We start from the raw sequence: 12,146 nt of genomic DNA, 5'->3' as shown, positions 1-12,146 counted from the left end.
ACATTAAAGGAAAGGTTCAAAAGTCAAATACTGAGATTTGAAATGCAAAAAGCCTCTGGTCACTCTTCTAGAAGATTAAAGTGAATTTAAACACAGCTTTGCTAAGCCATATTGTTTAAGAGCAGTTGTACGAACTTTCAATCAGATTTTCCAGTGATCTGAACACAATTAAACCCTTCCTTTCTGCACAGATTACAAAACTCTATTCACCTACCGTTCAGTAAATAAAAGCCTTTTCAATTCTGCTTTAGTTCCGTGAGGTTTTTTTCTGATGACAGCAAAACCCCCTGGCAGTTATATGCCCTAAAACACTAAAATAGTTCAATGCAACATCAGCTGCAGGATACCAATATGATTATCAATTCACAAAGAGTATATACCTTCCACATAAGATGTACAGGTCTACTTCCATCTGAGTGTGAAGACCCAATTACCCTCCACAAATCCACTTTTTCTGAAGGAGCTATTTAAAGACACAAAAATATCTTGAAATTTGTTGTTATATTAAAAAGATAGTGTAATATGGTAAAAACAACCAAAAGGTTTCAAAAATACAGTCTGAGAGCAACTTACTAAAAGTTTTCCCTTGTGTAATGTGCCTTTTTTCCCTAATTAGTACAGCTTTTCTCTTTCCATAATTTTCCTTCTGCTTTCTTTTATTTGTTAAGTTCTAGAGGAGATTTTCTAGTGTTGTTTTATAACTGGTAATTTAATTTCTCTGCTTATAGGTCATTTTACTGGACATACTTGTTACACTACATTGCTGCTACTATCCTACTTAGCAATGTTCACTCTCCGTCTACACTCTTGATTTTTCCTCTCTTCACTGTCTATCTATTCACCCATTTTCTGCCTTAGCCCTATGTTGTTTGTATCACCTTTCAAATCTCCTCCACTCCTCGCTCTTGTCTTTCAGTTTTCCCTCTTCTGTATTTATACAAAATACATGTGCTGTTTAAACAATGGAATTCTGAATTCAGTAGACTGAGAATATGCTGAAAATAGTTTTCCATTATTAAATCCTAATGCCCCAAAGTATAACCAAAGAAAAATGTACTAAATAGCCTACCTTTCTCTTCTGTGCTTGCTGTTTCCTCTCTACTCCATTCACTCCAGAATATTGACGCAGAACTGATACACCGAATGGCAACTGAATATTCTGTGGAGTCCCACAGACCTGTGAGATTATATGATCCTGTTTTCTCTGCAGAATTCAGTTGGACAGTGACAAATTCCTGAAAGTAGATACATGAACAAAAATTATTTGCTATAAAATTGCATGCAAATATACACTTTTTAAAAAAAAAAAAAACCATAAAGGGTGCAGTCTTCATGTTTCCCACCTCACTCCTCTGACACTCAAAATTACTTGTTTCATATTTCATTTTTCTGTGTAGCATCTTCATTCTTCCTCTAAAACTCCAGGGTTTGATTGAAAAACTTGAGCCAAAACTAGGTCTGTACTGACCGACCTGTGGCTTGAACTGCGTGCAGCTCACATGCGAATCTAGAGCAGCTGTGCTGGCACAGGTGGTGCTGGATGACTGCAGTTCCCACTGGTAGGAAGCAACTCAGTATTGCTAAAGCTAGTATCACCATAATGTCGTGGATACATCCCCACCTCACAGCAGAAGCATCCCTGGGGAAGCAGTGATCACCTGCAGCTTGTGAGCCAGCTGTGTACTTGTTTCCTTTCTTGGTTTGGTTTTTTTTTTTTTTGTTTTGTGAGTTACAGGGTCTTCGAGATCTTAGCCATATGACAGCATGGCTGTAGGTCATCCCAAAGATTATCAGCATATGATTAAAATGAAAAGACCAATGAAAACACAGAAAATTCTGGTACCAAGAGAAAAAAAAGAAGATGGAGCCTTTAAGTGGTGAAGGAAGACAAGTATCTTCTTGGCAAAGTAATGACAAGGTGAGTAATTTCCTTGTCTTATAAGGAGCCCACTCACATCTCACTGATGGAAGTCAGAAGCTAGATTATTGCTCCAAAACAAAAGATGAAAGAAGACATGAAAACCAGGAATTGGAGTTGATGCATCAACACAACTGGACTGACAAGGGGAAGTAGAAGAAAACAACAGGAACTATAGGATTTAAGCATTTGTGTACAGAAGGATTGATATAATCACTACCCAACGTTATGTCTTCTCTTCCAAATTGCAAAAATTAATCAATAATTAAAAACTCTCCTCCTCCCAACTTTCAGATGACTGCAACAGAAACATGCTAAAATAAACGTACAAGCTAGCTAAATTCTAAGAAGGTCAGCAAAGGTAAGTTTTAGAATAAGGAAGATTTCCTCTTGGAAGCCAAATTGAAGTAGTAATGTCATGTAGATTTACAACAGCAGGGCCAAAAACCTGTGAAGAAATTCTTGTCTTCCACCAGTTGAACCTTCCACTGAAAAGTGAATCAAACTATAACAATACAAAATGCAGACACCCACTCCTTTGAACACCATAATGGGAAGTGCACTGCCTAATGAAACTGAAAATTTTAGTCCATTCTGATCTCAAGAAACTCATTGTCAAAAATAGAAATCTGCTTCTATGAGAATGAATTCAGGGATGTACAAACCACTGCTAGGTCACAGACTCTTTAGCCAACCTGCAATAAAAAGGGCGTCAAAACTATTATCAGCCTCCTGCAGAACCTGACATAGAATTGCAGACACCCCAGACTAGCTTTTAGTTACTTGCCAAAAGGCTGTTAACAATATTTAATTATAATTAGAAATTTAGTATATGCAAGTAGAAAGATAGGTCATCTGTTTTTCACTTAGTAAAAACAGTTCACAGCAAACTATTTGATTGTTTTGGTAGGAAGACTTAGAAGGTCAAGAAAATATCTGTCATTTGCTCAAAGAATTTTTTTTTTTTTTTGCATGTATGTGCTGACAGAAAACTAGCTCCTATGTCTAACTGATGGTTTGAGGCTGTCTTTCTTGGCAATTGCCATTGGATTGGCTACAGACAAAACTGAATCATGCCTGTCTAAGATACTACAGAACTAAACTCACTGGATTCTTGTCTTTACTGATCTGTCCTGGTTTCGGCTGGGATAGAGTTAATTTTCTTCCTAGCAGCAGGCATAGTGCTGTGTTTTGGATTTAGTAGGAGAAGAATGTTGATAACACACTGATGTTTTTAGTTGTTGCTAAGTACTGCTTATGCTAGTCAAGGACTTTTCAGCTTCCCATGCTCTGCCAGGTGCACAAGAAACTGGGAGGGGTCACAGCCAGAATAGTTGATCCAAACTGACCAAAGGGCTATTCCATACCATATGACGTCATGCTCAGTATAGAAACTGGTGGGGGGGTGGCCAGGGAGCAGCGATCGCTGCTCGGGAACTGTCTGGGTATCGGTCGGCGGGTGGTGAGCAATTGCATTGTGCATCGCTTGCTTCGTGTATCATTATCATACTGTTACTATTAGCATTACTATTTTACTTTATTTCCATTATTAAACTGTTCTTATGTCAACCCAGGAGTGTTTCTCACTCTTACTCCTCCGATTCTCTCCCCCATCCCATCGGGGTAGGGGGAGTGAGCTAGCGGCTGCGTGGTGCTTAGTTGCTGGCTGGGGCTAAACCACGACATGATCACAGCTGCTATTTTTTTCTCTAAACTGTCTGTGGAAAAATGCAGGTAAGTTCTGAGGAAGAAAGTGGATGTAGACTGTGTTTGTCAGTGAAAACGTAGGCAGGTGATTTCTTATGCATCTGACAAATAGACACAATACACAATAACGCTGTAACTTGGCAAAAACATTAATATTTTCAACATTTGGGAAGGATCTCGTATGCATGTAAGCATCACAAGGACACCAGTGTCTCGACTCCAAAGGGATAAACATCTTGAACGGGTCTTTTAAATAAATACTAGTTTAGTTTCTAATATCCCTAGTGGACCTGAACCATCCTGTCCATCAGACCATCCCGAGTATTATATCCTGAATCCAGCAACTCATATGTCACATCTAGAGTAAAGATGCTTGCCATGAGAATGTGAGGAGGATGCTAATTAGAAACATCTTTAGTATCAGGAACTTTTTTAAAGCTCTGAGGAACACTATTAGTTACCCTGATGAATTCTTCTCTCCCAGAATTTCACATTTAAAGTATAAAATAGTACGGTCAAGGCAAACATCTCAGTTTAATGAACTAAAAAAACCAAGACAAGCAACCTGGTCCATTCTCAAATTTGAAAGAGGAAACAGTAAGACTGCAAACAGAATCACTTCCGTACTGAGGAGCATTGGAATAGGCCATCTGAATACTGTTTTTTTCTCTAACAGTTCCATCTAAGTGTCAGAAAGACAAACTCAGAAAAATAACTTGTCTTATTTTCCATCTTGCAAAATTTATACTTTAATTCACTTGAAAATTAAGGTATCATTAGTCTGTCTTAATCTGATTCAACTATTGTGATTGGGAGCAAATACTGTTTGCATCACCAGAACGCACAGGAAAATAAAATATTTTGACTGACTGTGTGTGTAATCCCACAGCCTAAGGTCACACCTTAGCTTTCACAGAAATGTATTCAGACAATATATTATGTACCAAAACAGATGGTGACCAAAAGGAAGAGAACAATTAATCCTAGACAATAAAACAATGATCGTAAGAACATGCATACCTAATTACAAGGATCTTAAGATCATGCATACCTAATTATGCTCCACTAAAATAACAAGGTTTTAATCATTATTTCCAGCTACTTGTTGCCTTTTTTCTATTTAGCGTTTTATAACATTAAGAAATCAGTCACAAATAAGCTAACATTCAGAAGAAAATTTATGTAGCTTACCAAAGAGTTTGAATACATGTTTCTGTATTGAACCTCACAAATGAAACCTTGTGAAGGGAGAATATTCTCAGGCATATCCCAGGTTACTGTAAGCAACTGCTTTATACCAGTGATTTTTTCAACTGAACGTATTACAGGAGGCCGAAATTTCTCTAGAATGGAGAAACAAAAACATTAACATGGGGAAACGCTTCTATAACAGTTCAGAATTCCTCCATCTATGTGTGTTCCAAGAAGTTTAATTATTATCCCCATAATGTACAACCTATCAGAGTATTCACATGATGGTCTATTTTATAGACATAACTCTACATATGGGAAGTCAGCTATAAGAGAGACTGCACACAACTGATTTAATGCTGACAAACCCGCTCTCAAACAGATGTGCAGATTTCTTTCATCTGTATCAGCCCTGAAGAATACTACTCAGAGACAACAGCAGGGAAAAGAAACGAAGCAGAGCTGGGATGCCAAAGTCAAGTCCAAACTGCAGTTGAGGGAAGAACTCAGCTAAAAAGGATTTGAGGGGGAGAGAAGTGTGAAGGAGACGATGGGAAAAGAATGGATTAGCACTGAGAAAAGAGGTGGCTGGTACAGAGCATGTGGAAAGTATTGAGGAGCCACAGCAGTTCTGAACACAGGGAGTAAAGGAGCATATAGCTGGAGGGCTGATGGAGTGCTGCCCCAAAAATACTCAGTTAAAGGGGTTGTTGATTAACTACACCAAAATGAACAGAGGAAAATGCAGCACAGCACAGAGGAAGAAAAGGTAGACAAAATATTGTTATTGCTCCTGGGAATCACAGAACAGGGGTTTTTTTAAGCATTCCTAACCAGAAAGTATAATAGCAGAGTAAATGATGGGCGGATCTGGAGAAATTATAATATTGCTATTCATTTACAGCCAGATATTGCACTGACATCTAGTACCACTCAAAAATACAAAAGTACAGTCCAAGTACCACTTAGTTTGACAAAAAGTTTTAGTATATGGCCTTTACTTGTTAAAAATTAAAAACTTAGTCATTTAGAATGGATATGCCAGGCATTAGCTTAAAAAAATATTGTTGTAGTTTCATAGTGTGAACACAACACACTATCATTTTTCACCACCTCTCAATAAGACCAAGAAATTGCTGATAATTGCTGCTGTACCACCAACCATTTCAAAGAATTTTACATGGAAAGGCCACCAATTAAAATATAATGAGACTTGCTTCAACTAAATTGGAAGCATCCAAATTTTGATGAAAAAAAAATTGGGAAGGATGAAACATTTTATCAAACCATAAATGTAATTTAAGAGACTTCGTAATTTTAGCTAACAATTAAAATGATGGCATTTCAAAACTGAAACCAATTTAAAACCAAATGAAATCCAAATAATAGTTTCAAAACTATCATACTGAAAAAATATCATTATTTTCTTCTGTGTAAACCAACTTTGATTACACAATTTATTTCAGAGTTCTCTAACCTGTATGCTATAGGGAGGGAAAGAGAACTGGAAAGGGTGCAGTCAGCTCAATATACACTGCTTTTTCTTTATTTAACTCTTTTTTTTTTTTTTTAATTACCTATTTTTTCCATAGGTATAGGAACACAATCTGACAAGGCTTCACCCAGAACATTTTCAGCTTTCACCTGAAAACAAAAAGAACTACTATACGGAGTATCTGGATAATAAAATGAACATGACTCTGTTTTGTTTTGGCAGGACTTCACTGAGTTTGGGAGAGTCACCCCTCCTACTGTCATCCTAAAAAACAAAAGAGAAAAATAAAAGGAGTTAGAAATTAGACGGTTTTCTTAGAATAACTCAAACTGATTGTTGGGTTATTATTTAATTATTATTTATGTGTTTTTGAGGTTGCAGGACATTTTTACCAGTGAACATGTCCTTAGATGATATGTTTGTTCCAACGAATACTCTTTCCTAATTGCACTGCTCCTGCAAATGCATATAAATAGCCTGCACAGACTCAATTAGTTTTAATTGCAATTAGTAAGACAACTTTCCAGAAGCAGCAATGAAGAGTAAAAATGCCTTAATAGAAGATCCACGTGCTATTATTATTTTAGATTAAAATCTCAAAGAGAAGTGAAATCATGTAACTCCACACAAGAACTCCTTTAAAAATACAGATAGATAGATAGAGCTAGTAACACATGCCTGTCCTGGTTTCGGCTGGGATAGAGTTAATTTTCTTCCTAGTAGCAGGCACAGTGCTGTGTTTTGGATTTAGTAGGAGAAGAATGTTGATAACACACTGATGTTTTAGTTGTTGCTGAGTACTGCTTATGCTAGTCAAGGACTTCTCAGCTTCCCATGCTCTGCCAGCTGCACAAGAAACTGGGAGGGGGCACAGCCAGAATAGTTGATCCAAGCTGGCCAAAGGGCTATTCCATACCATATGTTGTCATGCTCAGTATAGAAACTGGGGGGGGTTGGCCGGGGAGCAGCGATTGCTGCTCGGGAACTGTCTGGGTATCGGTTGGTGGGTGGTGAGCAATTGCATTGTGCATCGCTTGCTTGGTATATTATTATTATTATTATTTTTATATTGTTATTATTACTACTAGTATTGTACTTTATTTTGTTTCCATTATTAAACTGTTCTTATGTCAACCCAGGAGTGTTTCTCACTCTTACTCCTCCGATTCTCTCCCCCATCCCACCGGGGCAGGGGGAGTGAGCGAGTGGCTGCGTGGTGCTTAGTCGCTGGCTGGGGCTAAACCACGACAATGCCACATGGAACTATGTGGTAACAAGCTTTTATTCATCTTTTAAATATAGAAAAAAGCCAAACTGTACCACTGCCAAGCTGTTACAAGGTAATAGAAATTTGACAAGTTTTCCTGAAAGAACATACTGATAATATGCTGTCTTTACAGCATATACTTTCATAATAAGTAGTGTGGGATGCAAAACTAACAAAATTTGTTTCATTTTACCAACCCACAGATAAATTCTTCAACAAATAAAACCTCATATGTGCAGCCTGTGTTAAATATTTCATGTTATGCAGTAATCAAGCAGATCATTCACGTAACTCAAAAGACAGTCTGAGGCTGGTATTTCATGAACATTTTTAAGCTAGTGTAATCCTGCACTGCTGCGAAATGAAGCAGTCCTACCTTCCCTAACATGCCTAGCTGTTTGTTTCCACCCACAGCTCTCTGCCCCCTTGTACCAGTGCTTTTGTAGTCATATGGTAAACTCAGCTGGGGAGTTATCTGGATTAAAATTAATGGTTAGATTTTACTGGAAATAGTTCTGCAATCCAATTCACTGTGTGGTTAAAGAAGAATTTGTGCTGGTACAGGAAGGAACAATAGTGAAACTTACTTTCAATAGCTGTTCTAGTTCATGGTTTCACAAACTCAGCTAAGTTATAAAATGTAGAAATACCAGAAGGAGCAAGAAAGTTCCACCTAATGAATGTGGAAGCCTAAAATGTCAAGCCTAAACCCGAGTTAAAACTGAACATGTTCTCCTGCCTTACCATTTAAATAAAAAAAGATACCATACACTAGCATAACTTACAAGAAAATGTCTCCTTTGGAGTCTGAATTCCTTCCAGTTTTCAAGAATAATTTTAGACATTTTAGAAAACTCTCCATAAAATCATATTACCTAGAGTCTTGATTAGGCAGAAAAAGAGCACTACAAACAGCACTATTATGAACAACAGATTGACAAGTAAATTTGGGACAACATCTGTGCTATCGCCTTCAAAACTGTATCTGAGATCTGCCTTGGAACACCACTGATGTCACCATTTTCACACTAACTTATAAAAAAGCAAGCTCCTAAACAATATTAAAAATTAACAGAAGTTGAAAGAATCAAGTATTTATGCTTCTATAATGGGGTCAAAAAACACTAAAAAGCATGAGACTACATAATTTGGATCTGTAAATACAAATACCCACATGCGAGTGATCCAAAAAAGACAATTAACTCTGGATTCTTTCACTGAAACCTTATGACTCCAAAGGTCCGTAGGTTAAACCCTACTGGTGTCAAGCAGAATAAGAGAGGCTTAACTGGGAATTGTTTAGAGTAGAGGAGGAACTAATCTTTTTTACCCATCCAAAACAAGGATAGTCAGTAACACAGAAAGCTTCTGCGTAACACTCTCACAAAGTGCCTCCATTCTCCATTTGTACCTAGGCTCACTCAGCTTTTGATCTAATTAGTAATGTTACTTCAAGGAAACAACTGAATATCAATTCTGATGTAAATGTTTGTCTACTGAATATTGGGTTGAGAATGCTAATTTCCTTTATACAGGGTACTAAAAAGGTATCAGATTATAACTTTTTTCAACCATTACCAACCCCAGAATAATTGAATTTACTGAGGAATTGCCATGACTCTTAACTCCATGATGTTTCCAGGTTTTCTTTAAAGACATGTCAGGATAATGAGGGAAAGAGAGCTGGTGCCTCACCCCAGCAACCCACTTCCCAATACTTACGTTTTTCGGTAAAGAGTGTAGTTTGTCATAAGATTTGTTTCTCTTCCAGAAGTCCAGGTGCAGGTCAGTTCAGCATCAAAGTAATAAATGCAAGAAATATTTCCTGGTGTGCTCGGTGGAACTACAATGACAAAAGTTGGGGCAGGGGGGGAAAGAGTCCAGGAAAAATAAGTAACTTCAATGTACAACTGATTTTGTTGGTCAAAAAGCAGATTATGGCAAATTGCACTACATGTCTTGCACAGCACTTCATTTTATAATTTCTTACTGTCCTCAAAACTCCTTATAAAACCAAAACCACTTTTTCTTTCCCTGGGAGACAGGGAGATTTTCTCCAACTGCTTCTCGGAAGTACTTAACTAAGTGGGCCTGAAGATATTTTTGCAGTAACTCATTAACTCTCTTACATCAAACCATTACATCAAACCACTACGTACATTGTCCTGAACCTCTAAGTATACCCCCCACCACACGCCTGTGGCTCAAGGCCAGTCCAGAGAGTAAGAAGAAAAAAAAAGAAACAGCACAGAAGTTCAGGAAAAGGCATTCTCTGAAAGATAAAACTCCTGTTGGTTCCTTCCCAGAATGTCTAACCACATACCCTATGAAAATGCCTAATCTGAGGAGCCTGCACGACCTCAGAGTGCAGAAGATAACTTCCTGGGAAACATATCTATAAGACCGTGAGGACATGGCTAATTCTGGGCTCTCTTTATCTTATAAGCAAGATAGCACAAAGGAAACAGTCCTCTGCAATCTCTGTAGTCTGAAGTCATCCAAAAAAATGTAACATCCTCACAGACTTCTTCGTTAAAGCCAGATGACTTCACTTGACAGATGAAACTGGAGTTGAAAGGAAGACAACTGTGCCCAGTGAAATAAACTCGTTGAAAAAGCCCTCTCTCCGAAATAGTACTTTTCTGTGCCACCTAATATAAAACTCAAAAGATTTTTCTTTTATTGACAAGCTTGTGGCACACTAAGCTTTGCAGACAGGCAATACCTTCTGCTGGTTTTATTCCACAGATGTGTTTTTCTGCATTTATTGCTTCTTTACTAGAATGGGACCCACAGGCATACATTAGTATAATCTGGACTTAATCTGTTCAATAAATTAGAGAATTTGTATACATATTTATCCTGTAACCTTCTCCATAACAGATTGTAATTATAACTTTTTTGGAATAGAGGATTAGAGAGGAAGTCCTCCCTGGAGAAAGCTAAAGTTGGCTAGGCTACACAAAAGACATAACCAAAGGGAAATACCCAGTATCCTCTGTACTCAACAGAAAGCCTCCACTCACTTCAGCTGGCCAAAAGTCAGGGTTAGAGAGGTTATGGACCAGTGTCAGCAACGAATGCCTGCAATTTCATGCTTTATTTCAGAAAAAAAGGAGATACTTGAATACAGATGTCTTACAATGCCACAAGCAAAAAAAAAAAAAAGTTGTTTTAAAAGTAATATTTTTACAGTAAGTTTTAAAAAAATGTTAAAATTAATTTTTCCATATTTCTACTTACAGCCAGATTTAACTTCAGTGTGAACCAAAAGTTGTTCCTTGCCCAAGTACTTAGTGAAACATTTCACATGAGCTTTGCTGTAAGTGAAATTATGGATGGTTATACTAGATACAGTCTCGTTCACAATGTTATAGTTTTCCTGAGCAATCAATTCATGATTCAATTTCCAGATGATGTGGCTTGCATTTCTGTGAGGTGTGTAGTGTTTTCCAAGAACACAAAATAGTTTCAGGGTGGATCCTCTTTCAATTTCAGGAGATGAAGGAAAAATGTCAGCATCTCTGATAGAGTTTTCATCTAAAAACAAAATCAAAAGATATCACATAACCTAATAACTTTTCAAATGCCAGTGGAAAACTGATAACTTATTTTGTTGTCTACAGGTGATTTAATTAGATTTTTTTCATATGGAGTTCAAATAAAATGCTCAGTTACTCACCTGAATCAGATATTGCTGTTTGGAAACTCAGTTCACATTAATTACTATATTACCATAGGTATTATATAAGAATGATGCTTCTACACCTCCCCAGAAATAATGGAGAAATTTCAACTCAAATGTTTTTTAATAGCTGAAAATGTAGAAAAGAGACTCTTGTCTTTTAAATCTGTTTTTAAAAAACATTCCTATACATAAAAGGTATGCATACCATTTAGATGATCATTACTAATTACTATATCAGCAAGTGCATCAGACTGGTAAGTTTAAAATTTACAACCAAGCTGCAATATATTTCAATATCTCATTAGTACTTTTACCCCTCATAGAATTTATATTCCCAGATACAGTGCAGGAATTGTATACAAAATTCATGTAAAAGGAAAACACACAAGCAGGCTGAGTGAATGAATTCAGCAACAAAGTTATCAAACAGTGCAAGAATCACCCATTAGGGTCCTGCAAGGAGCTAGTTGGGGTTTTTTTTTGCTGCTACTTATTTCTTGAAGCTAAATTTCATAAATAAATCTCTTAAATAAAACCAAAAAAAACCCCAACTTCTACAGATAGAATTTCTTTGCTAGAACGTAGGAATGAAAGGGAATCAAATACTAAACTTTATTCCTTGTTTTCTAGTAATTCTCTCCTTTTTGAGTGTATTAGCTGTAAATTGCTATCTTTCTTTTTGTGTCCTTTTTGTTTCAAAGTAATATTTCCATGTTTCAAAGTCATACTAATGGCTATTTTACACTGTACTGCACAAATTTAACTGTATATCAGTTGTAAGCAATTACCTGCACTGTTTCATATATTGGTCAAGCTTCTACAAACATATGCACTCCTCTTCCATGTAATCCCCAATTTAAGACACAAATACCATTATATA

At 36.9% G+C, this 12,146-nt stretch overlaps 1 protein-coding gene across 2 annotated transcripts in view; it reads right to left on the bottom strand.

Annotated features, from left to right (window-relative positions):
• IL31RA (interleukin 31 receptor A) overlaps positions 1 to 12,146 on the bottom strand; it is a 39,494-nt gene that overhangs the window by 15,755 nt on the left and 11,593 nt on the right. For both annotated transcript variants that reach the window (XM_009485300.2, XM_075726562.1), the window contains exons 3-8: positions 10,822 to 11,118; positions 9,301 to 9,421; positions 6,394 to 6,575; positions 4,817 to 4,968; positions 1,070 to 1,235; positions 381 to 463 (exon numbers count right to left, since the gene is read on the bottom strand). In XM_009485300.2, coding sequence (XP_009483575.2) covers positions 381 to 463; positions 1,070 to 1,235; positions 4,817 to 4,968; positions 6,394 to 6,575; positions 9,301 to 9,421; positions 10,822 to 11,118 — 1,001 coding nt within the window. The remainder of the gene's footprint in view (positions 1 to 380; positions 464 to 1,069; positions 1,236 to 4,816; positions 4,969 to 6,393; positions 6,576 to 9,300; positions 9,422 to 10,821; positions 11,119 to 12,146) is intronic.

The sequence above is a fragment of the Pelecanus crispus genome, chromosome Z (genome assembly GCF_030463565.1).
Source record: "Pelecanus crispus isolate bPelCri1 chromosome Z, bPelCri1.pri, whole genome shotgun sequence".
NCBI classification, from domain to species: Eukaryota; Metazoa; Chordata; class Aves; order Pelecaniformes; family Pelecanidae; genus Pelecanus; species Pelecanus crispus.
Note: the sequence above shows the minus strand (reverse complement) of the source record. Positions and strands in the feature narration are given on the sequence as shown.